Source organism: Carcharhinus amblyrhynchos, chromosome 1 (assembly GCF_965287045.1).
Source record: "Carcharhinus amblyrhynchos chromosome 1, sCarAmb.v2.hapA, whole genome shotgun sequence".
NCBI lineage: Eukaryota > Metazoa > Chordata > Chondrichthyes > Carcharhiniformes > Carcharhinidae > Carcharhinus > Carcharhinus amblyrhynchos.
In genome coordinates, this window is record NC_137324.1 from 63,269,010 (window position 1) to 63,287,841 (window position 18,832).

The following is an 18,832-nucleotide window of genomic DNA, read 5'->3' on the forward strand; positions in this document are numbered from 1 at the left end:
TTTTTCATTTCAATTTTCATTTCTTTCCTAATTCCCAATCTAGCAGGTTTTGCTAACCTTCCTGTTGCATTTTGCCCCTTTTTCAGAAATAACTTATTATTTCTCTGTATTTTGTTTTATTTCCCTTTCTGAACCCACCAAATTACATTAAAGAAATAGCGTGAACATAGGGAGAAAATTTTCATCAAGACAATGTGAAGTAAAGGGCCGAAGAAGTAGAATAAAAGTAACAGGAGGCTCATAAACTGAATGGATTTGAATGCAAGAGCAATAAGTTCTAAGCTTAACTTTATTAACCTTATTTTCAGAAGCTGATGAGCTCCCAGCTTTACCATAAAAATACTGTAACAACACAGTAACCAACCTGTTCATACCCTTGGTGACCTCCAGGCTCAATTACACCAATGCTCCTATATCTGGTTGGCCTCTCATCTTCAGCGCATCAAAGCTCTACTGATCTTAACCCATACCAAGTTCCACTATAGTGGCCAAGTTCAGCACAAGTTAGTCACCATCAACAGGAAGGAAAATAGAAAGTCAATCAAGATACCTCAGCCGAACAGCACTCAGTGACCTATGAGTGGCCATTTATGGATCAGTACAAGAAAATGTCTGTGCTTTTGGTCTGGATATGCTGAGGATCCTTTCTTTCCTTTCTTGTTCTGGTGTATCACTTGCTCAAGTAATCATATTTCACAGACAATCTCAAAGATTAACTGCTGACTCTGTTGGAATTTGACTTCTCCTGAAACCAAAAAGCAACACATATTTGATTTGACACAGGGATAAAGAAAACAATTATACCAGAATGAAAGATTGCATCATTTGAAAGGCCAGTGAGGGGGAAATATTATCTGCTGTATGTTTAGAAGCTCTGAAACCACTGAAGAGGATATGAGAACCTGAAGAGGTTTAACGTTCTTTCAATTTGAAACGGAAATTAAATAATGTTCAAATTTCTTTCCACATCACATTCTAAACTATGAACAGGAAGTAAATGTTTGGAGTTGCTCCAGAAGTGCAGTCCTTCACCGTAAATTTTATTTCAACATTTCTTTACTTAATGCTTAAATATACATAATCAAACTTATAAAATACTGGCCTGTTCCAAATGTCATCTACCACCTACAAGGCCAAGGGCAGCAGATGCATTGGTACACCACTATCTGCAGGCTTCTCTCCAAGCCACACACCATTTTGACTTGGAACTACATTGCTGTCCCTTCACTGTTGCTGGGGCAAAATCCTGGAACCCCCTTTTTAACGCCACATGAACTGCAGCAGTGCAAAAAAGCAGCTCGCCACTACCTTCTCAAGGCAATTAGGGATAGGCAATAGGTGCTGCCCGAGTCAGTAAGGTCCACATCCGATAAAAGAATCAAAGAAATCCATGCACCTTCCCATTCCTAAATTTTTATCTTATCTAGCTATCCTGTCTTCACCTGAATCATTCCTGAATTCTATCCAATTTCTCTGGCTTCTCATTCAATACTAGATCGTGTGACACTACCTACTGAGATTTTATTGGAAGCTGACTGATGGTAACACTGGAGGTATAGGACCCAATAGTGAGCACCTCTCCCTTCTTTCTGACCTCAGACCCTATAAGATATGAGTAATAATTTTGAGTCAAGCAGTAGAAAATGTAGTGGAATGGAATCAGAGAGAAGATGAGTGCATTCTTAGGATATGGAATGTACTTGGTTTGCCTCTACCACCATGGGTGGTAGAGGCAAACCCAACAACAACTTTCAACAGAGTATTGGACTTTTACCTGAAGTTGGGAACTAATCCGTTTCACTGAAACAGGGCAGGTTTACCTTTTACCCACATGGATGCTGGTATTCTGCTGATTGGAATGCAGGCATTGCCAGTAAAAGTTGGTTTTCTCTTTGTTGCCAGAATTATAATGCAAGGAATGGGCTAAAGCTATTTACAAGGCACTGTTCACTGCGGTGAAAGAGTAGGGGATTGGAACGAATTGGATTGCTCTTTCGAGGGGCCAGCCCAAGCATGATAAGATGAATAGTCTCCTTCCAATAGAATCCAATGATTCTTTTAAAAAAGAGGAGGCAGAGAAAGGGAAACTGGAAAGAAGAAATAATAAACTGCTCGAGAAAGATGGGGAAGGAAACAAGAATGTGAAACCAGTTGAGAGAAGAAAATGTTGAGAAGATGGGAGATGGGCAGAACGTCAGGCCACAGAAGAGATGTGTGTTTTAATACTTGTACATTGATGAAAAGTCAGACAGGGACAATTTATTTATTTTGAAATGTTATAAATATTTGTTGACTCAGATTAAAAGAACAGTGTACATTGGTGATCTGGTTAAGCTTTCTGTGTGATATGATATAATGACTGATGAGGGAGTTTGACAAGAACATTGAATTACGTGTCGATCCTGCCAATTGCTTTCTAGAACCGGTTAAAATAATTTAGTAAATATTATTAATTACCTAGATTGGAAAGAAAGGTGGGGGTGCTCTCCCCTAACAGTTTTCCAAATAACTGCGTACATTACAGGTCAGTCTGCTCTCTGCTGATTATTAAGATCATTAAGTATGCACATAATATCCACTGCCATTGCCAACTCTGCTTGGATCTGGCCATCTAAACATGCTGCTTTACATTTTTCCACCCTTTTTAAGCACAAACTCTTCGCGTGCTTAGAAAGGCCAGACTTGCATGACAATATGTGCCAATGAACAATGAACTCTGCAAACCCAGGTTGGATTTGCTGTTTTGAACTTCAAAAGAAAGATATATCTGTGAAGAGCAATGCCGTGTGGAGATAAGGGTTGCGGGCTGTTCCTGGATGACAGTTCCTACCCTCTCTCTGTTTTATAATTCTGATGAAAAAGAGAAAATTACTGACATCACATGTATTGTAACTGGCAGCAAACCCAATTAAGCTACCTATAGGCAATTGCCTCAGTGAACAGGATTAACTCCAGATCAGAGTAAACATGCTTTTGCACGCAACAAATGTGACGCTATCACATAACACGGCTTGTTCTTTTCACCCAAATGGAAGGCACACACCAGCTAGCACTCAAATCCTTTCAACACTTAAGAAAAGTATAGATCAGAGAGGCTTTCAGTTTGTATGGTCTGTTTTTGCTTTTGGAGCTGGAGTGTCCAAACAGCAACTCAATATTTCAAACACAGAATAGGAAACCGAAGGAGCCAATCCATTAGTAAACCTGCTTTTGCAGAGTAGCCCATTTTGGTTAATCGTTTTTCTGTTGGTGTGTCAGGCTGTTGACATTTGGATCTCATCCACAGATGTTGAAAAATGGAACAGGTTAGGGTATGAGCACTACAGTTGACCTTTGCTACAATAACCACAAAATAAACAGGTTAGTAGTTCAATGTGCAGTGCCACGTTTGCACCCAATCTTGCACATTCCAAATTCAACTCAGCTGCAACACGGGAATCACTGACTCAAGACAGTAAAGGTGGAAGCAAAGCAAAGTGGTTTGCTAGAGAGTAAAATGAAATGCAAAATCTTAAATGGGACAATGGGTAGCAGAAAATGCAGAAGTCTGCCCCTAGTTTCCCTTTGGGTCAACCCAAAGCACGTGAACTGCAGCGATTCGAGAAGGCAGCTCACCACCACCTTCTCAAGGGCAACTAGGGATGGGCGATAAATGCTGGCCAGCCAGTGACACCCATGTCCCATGAATGAATTTTTAAAAAAATAGCACTTTCTAAAGAGAAAAAATAGGGTGAATGTTTTTGGATGTAAATTCTTCATAAGTACACAGATTTTTCTTTTCACATGCTGAGAAACATCTTGCATTTCCAGAAGTTACTGTTTTTATACATCACAAGGTGCACTCCAGGAAACACAAGCAAGAGAGAAGTGTCAGAGCTGCTTTAGCAAAATCCACAGAGCAATCCCGAACTTCTCCCACAACTAGGAATGACGTTCAAACTTAGAAAGCCTAATAGAGGAAGAAAATAATCTCAAGTGAACCTTGCTCTCTCCAGATATAAGGGGGAAAAAATCTAATTTCAGTCAAAAATCTACCAGTTCTGACTGATATTGAAAGAAATCTAATCGTTGATAGTATCTTACAGAAAAAGGGCATCCAGCTCATTGTGCCTGGGTTGGTTCTTTAAAAGATTTATCAAATTAGTCCCACTCGTAGCTCTGTAAATATTCCCTTTCCAATTATATATCTATTTTGAAAGTACCTACTCAATATGCTTTCATGTTTTTAGGCTGTGCATTCTACAACTCATTAAATTCACTGCAGAAATCTTGGGAGTGATTTTCAGGCTTTGTTGCACCTGTAACACATTGTGCCATCTGGCCATGCGCATCTGGCAGTACTAGTTGGACACTGGGGGTGGCTGTGCTATGACGGAAGGGGTCGTGACAGAACGGGGCATGTTGGGAGTCATGAAGGGGAACCCAATGGGATGGCCCCAATGCTAGCGCTCTGTGTCGGAGAGTGAGTAAGGAAACATGCCACCAATGGGGGGGGCGGTCGGTTGGCGGTGGTCCCAATGTCCATGGGAGTGGGGGTTCAGCGGAGGTATCCCAGTGCACTGTCTGATTGGTGCCTTTGCAAAATGCCACCGAATCGCTTTGCATTCAGACTCACCAGCATGTTTAGGCCCCAACCTTCCCAGAACCAGCACGCAACTCACCATTCTCCCCAAAAAAGTGACTCGAGTATGGGAATTCCAGTTTTCTTGCCATTACAATACTAAGTAATTTTTTTGAGTTAAATTGCAGCCATTGTTTCCCCTCGGCTGAAATTTTCTTACCTTACTCGCAGTTGGGATTCTTCTGTCCCGCTGCAGTGAATGGAGTTTTGGCTAAGCACCAAATTCTTCGTTCTCACTGGCAGTGATGTTGGAATGTACAAGAGTGGAGAATTCTGGCTCCCATTCTTCCCATGTTACTTTTGCCAATCATCTTGTATATTTATCCTCTGGTTATCAACCCTCCCACTGCATGAAAAAGTTTCTCCCAATTGACTTTATTAAAACTTTTTTTTATTAAATATTTCAATTACATCTCCCATTAACCTACCTTCTACAAGAACAACCCTAGGTTCTCTCGTCTCTTCATGTAATGTGCCTCATCCCGAGTGCTCTTCCAACAGATCTTATCTGCATCCTCTCAAACGTCTTTACATAGAACATAGAACATAGAACATAGAACACTACAGCACAAACAGGCCCTTCGGCCCACAAGTTGCGCCGACCACATCACCTACCAACCTACAGACCTATCTATAACCCTCAATCTCATTAAACCCCATATACTCATCCAGAAGTCTTTTAAAAGACCCCAGCGAGTTCGCCTCCACCACCACTGACGGCAGCCGATTCCATTCACTCACCACCCTCTGAGTGAAAAACTTACCCCTAACATCACTTCTGAACCTCCCTCCCCGCACCTTAAATCTGTGTCCTCTCGTAGCGACCATTTCAAACCGGGGAAATAGCCTCTGAGAGTCCACCCTATCTATCCCTCTCAACATTTTGTAAACTTCTATCAGGTCGCCTCTCAACCTTCGTCTCTCCAGGGAAAAGAGTCCCAGCTCCCTCAACCTAACTTCATAAGGCATGCCTCCCAGTCCAGGCAACATCCTTGTAAATCTCCTCTGCACCCTTTCAATAGCTTCTACATCTTTCCTATAGTGAGGCGACCAGAACTGCGCACAATACTCCAAATGAGGCCTGACAAGGGTCTTATAAAGTTCCAGCATTACCTCCCGACTCCTAAACTCAATCCCTCTTTCCTAAAATGCAGTGGCCAGGATTTAACACAATAATCTATAGCAGAAGCCAAGTAGTGATTTTTAAAAATATTAATTCATGGGATGTGGGTGTCACTGGCTGGGCCAGCAATTATTGCCTATCCCCAATTTCCCTCAAGAAGGTGGTGGTGAACTGCCTCCTTCAACTGCTGCAGTCCTGCTGCTGCTGTGGAATGGGTACAGCCAGTGTGTTATTAGCGTGGGAATTTTAGGAATTTGACCAAGTGACAGTGAAGGAATGGCAATATATTTGCAAATCAGGATGTTGGGTGGCATGGAGAGCAACTTGCAGGTGGCAGCGTTTCCATGCATCTGCTGTCCTTGTACTTCTAAATGCTAGCGTTCATGGGCTTGGCAGGCACTGCTTAAGGAGCTTTGGTGAGTTCTTGCAGTGCATCTTATAGATGGTACACACAGCTGCTACTGCGCCTCGGTGATGAAGGGATTGCATATTTGTGGAGGAGGTGCCAATCAAGCAGGCTGCTTTGTCTTTGATGGTGTTATGCTTCTTCACTGTTGTTGAAGCTGCAGTCATTCAGGCAAGTGTTTCATCACAGTCCTGACTTGTGCCACAGGGATAGGCCTTGGGGACTCAGGAGGTCAGCTACAGCACACAAGATTCCTAGCTACTGACCTGCTGCTGTAGCCAGTGATTATATGGCTAGTCCAGTTAAGTTTCTGGTCAATGTAACCCCTGAGATGTTGAAAAGGGGGCTTCAGTAATGGTAATGCCACTGAATGTCAAGAAGCGATGGTTAGATTCTCTGTTGTTGGAGGTGGCGATTATTTATAAAAAAGGTTCAGTTTAACTTTCTTACTTTTATATTCCATCCCTCATCTTACAAAGCCAGGGATTCTCTATGGGTAGGTTTTAATATAAACAGCTTTATCGAGGGGTCCTGTGAAGATTTGTGTAAATGAACTCCAAGTCTATTTATTCCTGCATTGTACAATTTAGTTTATATTGCTTCTGCTCAAACTCTCCCCCCTGACACCCCAGAGATAATTTCAGTCCTTTGCATTAAATTCCATCTGCCATGTGTCCATTTCACCAGTCTATATTCCACTGAAGTCTGCTACTATCCTGTTAACTATATTCCCAAACCTCATCTTTTAAGCAAACTTTGAAAGTTTATCTTTTGGACCCAGATTCTGGTATTAACAGATGAAAAAAGCTGTAATCCTATTAGCAACCACTGGGGAATACCATTGTATATGTTTTTTTCCCTAGTCTGATAAACAACTGTCTCAGTTTTGGGACTTGTAGCCAATTTGGTATCCACACTGCCCCTTTAATCCCATGGGCTTCAATTTTGTTGAGTAACTAGAGACTGTGGTTTTAAGACATCCCATTGACGGAACATCAAACATAATATGAAATATTTGGAAAAGGCCTGTTTACAGAACTGAAATGCAAGTATGTCCTGTCTGCTCCTAAAACACATTACTGGTGAGGCACCAAGCATTTAAAGAAAAGTCTGTGCTGGTTCCCAGCCATACTGCCAACCCCTCGTCTTCCTTTTAGGTTTGATAAGGACCCACCTCACCACCCATAAACACTGACAAATATGAATCTGAACACAAATGTTATTTTTTCTGCTAAGTTGCTTTCTCACAATAGTGCCTGTCTGACTTGGGCAAGATCCTCCCAGACTTTTTTTTAAAATCAATTTACAGAATTGCTGGCTAGAACAGCATTTATTGCCAATCCCTAGTTGCCTTTAAAAAGGTGGCGGTCAGCTGCCTCCTTGAATTGCTACAGTCCCTAAGGTGACCTCTGGTCCCTAGCTCCCACGCAGCATGCCCTCATGCAAATAAAAGCAAAATACTGCGGATACCGGAAATCTGAAATAAAAACTGGAAATGCTGGATAGGCTCAACAGGTCTGGCAGCAACTATAGAGAGCGAAACAGAGTTAATGTTTCGGGACTCAAATCACAGGGTTTTACCTTCAGGCATAGGTGATTGAGATTTCTAGGAAACTTAGTACAAGTTGCCAACAGTAAAAGTGGGATAATTTTAGATGTAATACATAAAAATGTTGCCAGTTACACTGTTACAAGAACTTTGTGTGTTATTTCAATGCTGTCTAATTTGTATTGCACTACAAAGTGAGTTGTCTTTTAGCGTCCCAAGTAGGTTTCCATTAACACTGCAATGAGGTTACTGTGAAAACCTCCCAGTCGTCACACACACTCCTGCACCTATTCAGGTACACTAAACAAGGATTTAGCATGGCTAATGCATGTAACCAGCATGTCTTTCGGACTGTGGGAGGAAACTGGAGCATCTGGAAGAAACTCACGCTGACAGTGATCAAGCCAAGAACTGAACCCGGGTCCATGGTGCTGTGAGGCAGCAGTGCTGACCACTGTGCCACCATGTTCCCGGCTTCTAAGTATCTTTGCGACATCATCCAATCTGTTTAAATATTCATCTCAAAAACATAGCTGAAAATGGGGCATTATAAACAGATAATGGTGACGTTGTTAATGAAAGTAATGAATTAGCACCATGTTAAATAATTACTTTGTTTCAGTATTTACAGTGGAGGAAGAAGATAGCATGCTGGACACCCCAAGGAAACTAATTTTAATTTCAGGATGCAGCTCAGCATGTAACATGTAAGCAAATTATCAGTGATGAAAAACTACTGCTAAAATTTGATACATTCTCAGGATCAAATGGTTTTCACCCCAGAGTTTTAAAGTAAATGCTCTAACTATAATCTTTTGAATTTCTATCAATCCAGAAAACATTCATTTTGATTGGAAAATTTCACATCACTCCACTTTTTCAGAAATGTGAGAAAGCAAAGCCAGGGAATTGCAGACCAAATCATTTAACATCTGTGGTCAGGCAAGTACGAGAGATTAAAAATCAAGGATACAGCATCTGAATACCTTGAACACTTTCAGCTGATCTGAGACAACCAGTGTGTATCTGTAAAAGGCCTGATGAGCCCCACTGATTTTTTTGAAAAGGTAACAGTAGACAGGGATGTCTATGGATTTTATGTGAGCTCCCAGAAAACATTCATTAAAGTCCCTCATCAGAAACTGTTGGCTATATTTGAAATTCAAGGGATTGATGGTAACTTATTGACTTGATTAGGAAACTGGCTGAGTGAAAGATGTGGAGATGCCGGCCTTGGACTGGGGTAAACACAGTAAGAAGTCTGACAACACCAGGTTCTAGTGTTGCTCTGTCTGAGGCCAGAACTCTCCATTCACCTGAAGAAGGGGCAAACCCTGAAAGCTTGTGAGTTTACTATCAAATAAATCAGTTGGACTTAAACCTGGTGTTGTCAGGCTTCTTACTGAGTGAAAGATGACAGCAAGTGGGGATAATGTGCAGGTGCCCATATGGCAGTACGTGACTAGTGATGCAGTGAGGCACGGCATGATGGCACAGTGGTTAGCATTGCTGCCTCACGGCGTCAAGGACATAGGTTCAATTCCTGGCTTGGGTCACTGTCTGTGCAGAGTCTGCATGTTCTCCCCATGGGCTTCCTATGAGTGCTCCGATTTCTTCCCACAGTCCAGAGGCGTGCTGGTTAGGTGCACTGATCATGCTAAATTCTCCCTCAACGTATCCGAAAAGGTGCCAGAGTTTGATGACATGGGGATTTTTACAGTAACTTCACTGCAGTGTTAACATAAACCTACTTATGACACTAATAAATAAACTTTAAACATAAGGTAACTATGTTGGGGCTGCAAAAGTTCACTGCATTTATTAATAAATTAAGTTACAGGATAAAAAGCCATATACCCCAGTTTGTTGATGACACAAATAGAGTTCATATTATGAGCAGTGTGGATGGAAGCATAAAATTACAAAGAAATGCTAACAAATTAAGTGAATAGGCAAAACTGTGGCAAATAGAATCCAGTGTAGGATAGCACAGAAGGAATGGTGAAAAGCTAGAAACAGTGAGCTTGACCGATTTAACGAGGTCATGCTTGCAAATCTCAGAATATATAAAATATCAGATGTGATTGAATAACACTTACTGAATAATCCAGAGTATGCTAAGAATTACACTACCATAGGGCTTCCTGGTTATGGAAAAGGACTAACAACAAACCAGATAAAAATAATTAACTCAAAAGAAAGCTGCTTCTCGGCTTTTTGGCTAAGATCAAGTGTAGTATCAACATGCCGTACTTGGCTGAAGTCAATAGGTTACATTTCAGCTTCATTTGAAGCAATTTTTAAAAGCGGCATCTCGGCCTTTTGGCTAAGATGCAAATGAGATCAAGCCTTGGAGGAGGAGCAATGCCTACTCCAATCAGCTTGGGTCATGTAGATCAAGCCCAAGACAGGAGACGAGAGCCCTGTCTTGTCAGCTTGAATCGAGAATGTCTCAACTTGTTGAGACTCTGAAATTGACTTGATTTGATTGAATTGGAATAAAAACAAAAACAAAAGCCAATTTAAGTGGGAAAACAATGGTTCTGGGGCAGATAAATTAGAATCAATTTTTGACAGGCAACACAGGTAATTGAACAGTGAGCTTTAAAGATGAGAGCAGTTTAAGGTTATCTGTCAAGCTCATAGTGTGGCTCAATTATGCTTATTTGCATTTACACATTCTTCACAGGACCTGTGCTCTGCAGGAAGAGGGATCGTTTCCAGCATCACACCTTTTTTGAATTAAACATGGGGGGGAGGGGGTGGACAATAGTTCCCTATTCTCCACGGCAATGTCTTAACCAATTAGAATCAACTTAACAACGAATCAGCACCCTTTTCTCACACAGTAACCATTATCATTCCCTTTGAAATTTGGCATTCTTGCATCTTTCCAAATAAATGCAAAACAAAAAGCTTTAACAACATGTCTCATTTATCAGCAATACCCAAATGCTTAATTTTCATTTTCGTCAATCTGGCAAAAAAAAATCAGTCTTTATTTTCCACAGAACTGAACTGTATCTAAAACTTTGTTGGTTATGACAGTTACAGCTCACTAAGTATTTTAGCAGAGTGAAAGTAGAAGATATGATAGGCCATTTTTCATCCAAAAATTTTTGCTGAGAGTTCTACAGACATCAGAACTAGTTTATGGACAATATTCCCCATCAAGACCTGAGACAGGTGGTTGATTTGCAATGTACAAATGGAAAAACACTGCAGATCTCTGTCACAATTCCACAAAAAAAGTGTATTGGTCATAAGGAAAGAAGGAAATTTGATTTCCACTTTCTATCGAAGTTCCCATTTGAACTATTCTTCAGCAAAAAAAATGTGTGGACAGTGTGGCAGATCCACTCCTGGTTAAATATATCTGCTGTAGGAGCTAATTGCTATGCTCTATACTACAACAATTGTAGAATCAAAATCTACAATTAGTACAGCAGGGAGTCTTCAGAACAGACATGAATCCAATTTTATGGAGATAGTGGCATTTAATATGTTTCCCTAAATTTGTGCATCAGTCTGTAAAACATGCCATTTTGTGTGTTGATTAATGCATTGGTTTGTGGGAATACCTAATTAAAATGAGAATCCAGAAATATAACAAAGAGTACTAACAGAGATGTCTGAATGTTGTGTAGAGTATAATGAGCCTTGAACTGTTCAGTTTATCCTGCTTTGAAATCAAACCATCAGATTAGAAGGCTGGACAGATATTTTGGAGATTAGTACATTTTCTTCTAGAATTTTTCCCCAGGAGATATGATGGGTTGTGCTAATTAGAAACAAGGATGACTTATTTTGTGACAAGTAGCATATCTGATGGACCAAATAACATTTCAAATGTAAATAATAAAGCAAGAACAAAAGCAGTCAGTCAGAATGGGAGCCAAGGAAAAACAGACTGTTGTGCTGGAGACCCCTCAGTATATCTCCTTCTCCAGCCAATATTCAGTTTGGAGTACTGATGACAATGATGGTTCGTCTGGGGGTGCATTCTGAGCCAAGCCCTGGAGTTTCTAGAGCATGTTCAGGAAATTTGCCTACAACAGTATGCTTCCAGTGCAAAAAGAAAGGGACATTGCCAGACCCAGTTCCTGGGAATGAGGTGGGTCAAATGGATGAAGTTTTAATAAGAGAACATTAAAAGAACAGTGATCATTGTATCATAAGGTTTAGGTTGGTTATGGAAAAGGACTAAGAACAATCCAGAGTAAAAATAATTAACTCGAGGAAAGGCAACTTAAATGGGATAAAAATGATTCCAATTTATCTGCCCCAGATCCAATGATTGACAGGCAAAACAGTAACTGAACAGCTTTAAAGAGGAGAATAGTTTGGGCACAGTCAAAATGCATTCCCATTAAGGGGAAAGGTAGGGCAAACAATCCAGAGCTCCCTGAATAAAAGATATAGGGATTTAGATTAAGATGTCAGACAGATCATACAACCAGAACCAGGCTGAAGATACAATTGCTCACAGTGACCCAAGGCTGGAATTGAACTCGGGTCCCTGGCACTGAGGGGCAGCAATGCTAACCACTGAGCCAGCGTACCACCTGATCTGGTCCTACTGCCTTTTCAACTTGAAATACAGGCAGCGTAATCACTACCACCTCTTGTCAGTTTTAAATACCAAGTGTCTTGAGTTACTTCCTCCTTCACCATGACCCGTGTAACATCATCTTTTTTGGTGTAAAATATTTGTTTAGAGCCTTGCCAGTGTCTTCTGTCTCCACGTGTAAATCTCCTTTTTTGTCCTTAATTGACCTCATTCCTTTTACAAACCCTTTAAAATACTATAGCAGACTTTTCAAGTTAGTTTCCAATCTCTTTTCCTACTCTGTTTGCTTCTCACTGCTTTTTCATTTCCCCTTTGAACTTCTGTCCACAATCCCTTGCATCTCTTTGCTAATGATTGGGAATAGACTGATGTGCAGTAATTGACAAGTTTGGATTTGTCCTGGTTTCTGTGAACAGGACATAACTGGATAATTTTCCAGATTGCCAGGTAGATGCAGCTGCATTGGAGCATCTTGCTGACCCATCTTCTCCAGGTTTTGTCACCTGGAGTTATTCAATCCATCACATAACTCCCCAGCTGCTGTGGTTGGTATGGACCTCACCTCCAATTTAACATTCATTGATAATAGGAAACTTGGAAGCATTATGAATAGTGAGGAGGAAAATGTTGAACTTCAAAAGAACAGGGAGGCTGGTGGAATGGGTGGAAAGCGGCAGATGAAGTTCAATGTAGAAAAATGTGAAACAATTCATTTTGGTAAGGTGAACATGGAGAGCCAATATAAAACAAAAGGTATAATTCTGAAGGGATGCAAGAGCAGAAGAGACGCAAGTGTATATGTGCATAAGTCATTGAAGGTGGTAGGACAGGTTGAGAATGTGGTTAATAAAGCACACACTATCTGACCTTTCATTAATTGGGCCATAGAGTATAACAGCAACATGTTTAGCTAAACTTGTATACAACACTGGTTCGGCCTCATCTGGAGTATGGTGTCCATTCTGTGAAGGCATTAATTATACAGAGTGTAGAAAAGATTAACGTGAATAATTCCAGGCATGAGGAACGTCAATTACATAGATTGGGGGAGTTGGGACTGTTTTCTTTGGAGAAAAGAAAGTAAGAGGAGATTTGATAGGGGTATTCAAAATCATGAGGGGTCTGCATTGAGCAGGTAGGAAGAAACTGGTGAATGTGAAAAGATTGAGAACCAGGGAGCACAGATCTAAGGTAACTGACAGAAGAAACAATGGAGACATTAGGAAAAAATATTTTCACGCAGAGTGGCTGAGGTCTGGAATGACATGTTTGAGTGTGTGGTGGAGTCAGTTCAATCAAGGTATTTACATAATAAAAACATAAGAAATAGGAGCAGGAATAGGCCATCTAGCCCTTCGAGCCTGCCCCGCCATTCAATAAGATCATGGCTGATCTGAAGTGGCTCAGTTCCACTTTCCCGCTTTCTCCCCATAACCCTTAATTCCCTTGCCTACCAAAAACCTATCTACCCATGTCTTAAATATATTTAGCGAGGTAGCCTCCACCACTTCAACTGGCAGTGAATTCCAGAGATTCACCACCATTTGAGTGAAGAAGTTCCTCCTCAACTCCGTTCTAAACTGCAGCCCCCCCCCCCCTTATCTTGAGGCTGTGCCCTCTAGTCCTGTTGTCCTTTCTGAGCGGGAAGAATCTCTCTACCTCTACCCTATCCATCCCCTTCATTATCTTATACGTCTCTATAAGATCTCCCCTCATCCTTCTAAACTCCAACGAGTACAGACCCAGTCTATTTAGTCTCTCTTCATAGTCTAATCCCCTCATCTCCGGTATCAGCCTAGTGAACCTCCTCTGCACTCCCTCCAAGGCCAAAATATCCTTGTGCAAGTGCAGCGACCAAAACTGCACACAGTACTCCAGCTGTGGCCTCACCAATGCCCTGTACGGTTGCAGCAAGACCTCCCTGCTTTTATATTCTATCCCCCTCACTATAAAGGCCAGCATCCCATTCGCCTTCTTGATCACCTGCTGCACCTGCAGACTGGGTTTTTGCAACTCATGCACAAGGACACCCAGGTCCCTCTGCACCGTAGCAGGTTGCGGCTTTTCGCCCTTTAAAAATAGTAATCCCTCCTACTATTCCTGCCAAAGTGGATAACCTCACACTTGCTAACATTGTACTCCATCTGCCAGGTCCTCACCCACTCGCTCAGCCTATCCAGATCCCTCTGCAGACTTTCCACACCCTCCGCACAATTTGCTTTTCCACTCATCTTTGTGTCACCAGCAAATTTCGTCACCCTACACTCAGCCCCCTCCTCCAGATCATCTATATAAATGGTAAATAGCTGAGGCCCCAGCACCGATCCCTGTGGCACTCCACTTGTTACCAACCACCAGTCAGGATAGCACCCATTGATACCAACTCTCTGCCTCCTATTAGACAACCAATCCTCTATCCACGCTAACACCTTACCCCCAACTCCATGCCCCCTAACCTTCTGAAGCAACCTTTTGTGCAGCACCTTATCAAACGTCTTTTGAAAAATCGAGAAACACTACATCCACCGGTTCCCCTCTATCCACCGCACTAGTCACATCCTCATAGAATTCCAATAAATTTGTCAAACACGACTTCCCCTTAACGAATCCGTGCTGCGTCTGTTCTATCAAACAATTCTTCTCTAGGTGCCTCGCTATTTCTTCTTTGGTGACGGATTCAATCATTTTTCCAACAACAGACGTTAAAGTAACTGGCCTATAATTCCCTGCCTTTTGTCTGCTACCTTTTTTAAACAGCGGCGCAACATTAGCCGTTTTCCAATCATCTGGCACTTCCCTGGAATCCAGCAAAGTTTGGTAACTAATCACTAAGGCATCCACTATCACCTCTGCCATTTCCTTCAGAACCCTGGGATGCATTCCATGCGGTCCTGGGGACTTGTCCACCATCAGTCCCGCTAGTCGATCAAGCACTACCTCTCTAGTGACAGTAATCGCATTCAGGCCCTCAACTCCTACCATCCTTCTATCTTTAATATCCGGCAAACTATTCGCGTCCTCCTCCGTGAAGACCAAGAAAAAAAACCTTATTTAAGGCCTCAGCCATTTCCTCATCTCCCACCACTAAATCCCCCCTCTCATCCTCTAAGGGTCCAACATTCACTCCAGCCAGCCTCCTCCTCTTTATATATTTGTAAAAACTCTTACTGTCCTTTTTTATATTTAGTGCTAGTTTAACAGCAAATGGGATTATCTGTCTTTAAGAGCAAATGGGATTATCTGTAAAGGAAGGCTGTGCAGGGCAACTGGGAGAAGGCCAGCGAGTGGTACTCTTTCAGAGATTGTGCAGACACGATGGGCCAAATGGCCTTCCTCTGTACTGTAACCATTCTGTGACTGAGTGCCTGAAACTAGCCATTTATGAGGCTGATGGAAATGGAGCTGATAAGTGATTTAAAAGGAAATTAGATGGGCACTTAAGGGAAATAAACTTGTTCGGCTTTGGGGATCGAGACTGACTTTTGCTCCATGGAGAGCTGGCACACATTTAATGGATCAAATTACCTCCTTCTGTGCAAGAATGACTCTATCTTGCAAAAGAATCTGGCATCTAATTGATGCATTCCACAGTCCAACAATCAATGTATCAGGATCAAAGAGGTGAATCGATCTCCTGCTACCCTTTGAGTCAATATGCACCATTTTATAATCTGCACTTTAAATCTGAGTCGGTGAGTCGTATCCGGAAGTACACAATTCAAAACCAGCACTCTTTTTTACTGCATTGTTGTTTGGACTTTTGTCAATAGATTTTGACCAATATTTATCTTTCAATCAACGTCCAGCAGAACAATTATCTGGTCATTATCATGTTACTATTTGTGATCCTTGAGAGCTTGCTGTGCGCAAACTGGCCGTGTTTCCTACAACAGAGTGACCGAAAACCTCGGTGATTTCAAAAGCAAAGAGCTTGGAGACGTCTGGTGGACGTGAAAAGTGCTGCATAAAAGTCAGCTTTTTTATTCTTCCAATGGCTTTGTCTGAAACAACTTTATCTTTGTCATTAGGAGGAGAGACTGAGGGATTTGAGGTTGTTTTCGTGAGAAAGAAGGCGGCTAAGAGGGGACCTTATTGAAACATATAAGATGATTAGAGGTTTAGATAGGGTGGACAGTGATAGCCTTTTTCCTCAGATGGATAAAGCTAGCACGAGGGGGCATGGCTTTAAATTAAGGGAGGGTAGTTATAGGACGAATGTCAGGGGTAGGTTCTTTACCCAGATTGTGGTGAGGGATTGGAATGCCCTGCCTGCTGCAGTTGTAAATGCGCCTAGTTTGGGGGCGTTTAAGAGATCTGTGGATAGGTTTATGGACGAGAAGGGATTGGTTTAGATTAGTGGGTCATTGTTTTTTAACTGGTCGGCGCAACATCGTGGGCCGAAGGGCCTGTTCTGCGCTGTAATGTTCTATTACCGTCCTAGAAATAACTAACTGTTAGAATGAAAACAGCTCTCCTCGGCTCAATTTCCAAGACCTTGAGCAAGTGTTAAAATAATTACGTTACCAGAAATAAACGTTTGCGTATCTTACTAGATTTGAACAGGCGACTGAATAAGGAAAGCAAAACTTGGGGCAATGAGCTGAAACTGATACCACATTTGAGGTTCAGTCTGATTTGATGCAAAACTTTCTCTGCCTTTGAAAAGAGTAAAGCCCACTAAATTGTTTATGAACTGCTTACTGTATCTAAAACTGTTCTACGGAGATTTAAGAACAGCCGTTCATATTACAATGCTGACAGCTGTTTCGATTCTTTGTCAATGCTCCACGTCCAAAATACGAACATCTATTCCTTGTTCGGTAACATTACTAACATTATAGTAAATCGCAATTTAAATCCGCTGTTTCTCTGAAAAAAAATCAGCTAAATGTTTTAAATCTAATTTGGGGCAATTAAATAATTAATTTACTTGTCCTCTTTTTGTTGGTTTTTTGCATAGTCACACGAACCAATTAATGTCCCTTCCTTTTGGCACGGACAGCTTTGCCTTGTAGATGGGATGTGAGAAAAGGCGAAGGGACTAACTGAAAACCCAAAAATAAAAAGCTCGAGTCAACCGCATTAGTGACTGACTGCGGAGACCGTCTGGATGACATTAACCGACCGGTTCCCTTCATGATTACAACAGCAAAAAAAAATCGTCCAGCTAATGCTTATTTGTCAGCCATGGCTCACCGGATGTTGAATTAATAAGATTTTATTCCCGCAGAGGAATCGCGTGCCAGGACAAGCTCGTACTGTTTAGTGTTTACATTTTAATCAGAGGCTGAAGCCTTCACACACCGACTACATCCGTCCTTCCTTCACCTTGTCTCTTGCCATCACATTCATTGTGTTCAGGGAAGCAAAACATGTCCCGGGTAACCCAGGGATAAGTGAAAATACACATCGCAAGTTCGTTATTAAAACAAAATATATAGACATATTAACAAACAAAAGAAAGCTGCATGCAAGGAAACCAGTTTGTTTCCACAAAAATGTACATAATAATAATATAGTATATACTCACCCAGTATAATGCATATTATATCCAAACAAACATAGGGGATCCTCTGTCTGTCAAACATCTTCCTCCTGTTTTCCTTGTATGTCGAAGGGGAGACAGTAGCTATTTTCCTTGCAGCCAGTTCGCTCTGTGGAAGTAATCTTCTGAAGTTTGCTTGGTTTTGTCTACGGGGCACGATCTCGCTCTGGGGTGTGCGCGCGTGTGGGAGGGAAGAGGGAGAGTGCCGGTTTAAAAGGACACCTGGCGAGCACCAGCAGAGTGTGCGAAACGCCGGAGGACCAGGCTGAATGAAGACTAATGGCGGACACGAGGCTGCCCCGCTTGAAGCTCAACAAAGGAGATGGGAGGCGGCGGGTGGAGATATGAGGAAGCCTGGATGCACCCCTTCACTGCAGGCATAGAAAGCGCTGCAAACTCCCCTCCCCCTCAAAAATCAATCAGTCTGGTCTCCTCTCCCTTGCTCGGTGACCCTCCCCCGTCCCCGTCCCCGGGCCGAACGCGCGTGAGGGAGGGTCTTAGAATCCTGTGTCAGGCAGCAGCAGCGTCATCGTAACGAAAACAATGAGAGTCGGAGACCCCACGTCGCTCGCGCCCCCGGGCCAGCCTCTCACACACACACACGACTGCTTTGCCAAAGCGACGCCTCCCCCGCAAACACGTCAGCGCCGATCGCAGCACAAGCCCGGCAGTCCAGCTGCAGCAAACTGTCAAGCAGCAATGCCAGTCCCTCCCTTCTCCTCACCCAATGCACTCGCGCGTCAGGCACCTGGCACCAAAATATCCGTCATCAATTTCTACTGTGAATCACTACACTGCTCGTGAGGTTCAGACAATATTTTGCAATCGATCCTCACTCAACGTTGCAGAATATTGAGCACAATATCCAAACTAACGTCAATCATATCGATGCCTCATCAACTTATGGGTATTTTATGTAAAGAGCTGGGTCTCCGCCCTTGTCAACATGTAGTGAGCAACGTCTTGTCGTGAAACAAGCCCTATAATTGTTTCAGTGATCATTTGAAATACTTACACA

The 18,832-nt window shown here is 42.1% G+C and overlaps 1 protein-coding gene and 1 non-coding gene across 3 annotated transcripts in view; one reads left to right on the top strand and one right to left on the bottom strand.

The window, feature by feature from the left end:
* The window catches only part of plpp1a (phospholipid phosphatase 1a), a 98,556-nt gene extending 80,101 nt beyond the window's left edge, over positions 1–18,455 (bottom strand). Inside the window, exon 1 of one of the 2 annotated variants that reach the window (XM_080185951.1) lies at positions 17,800–18,455. In XM_080185951.1, coding sequence (XP_080042077.1) covers positions 17,800–17,857 — 58 coding nt within the window. In that variant the 5' untranslated portion in view covers positions 17,858–18,455. The remainder of the gene's footprint in view (positions 1–17,799) is intronic. The other variant, XM_080185960.1, reaches the window with a different exon arrangement.
* On the top strand, positions 9,901–10,099 carry LOC145351111 (U2 spliceosomal RNA). The gene has a single exon (XR_013888325.1). It is a non-coding gene; the product is annotated as a U2 spliceosomal RNA (small nuclear RNA).
* Positions 18,456–18,832: the final 377 nt, after the last annotated feature.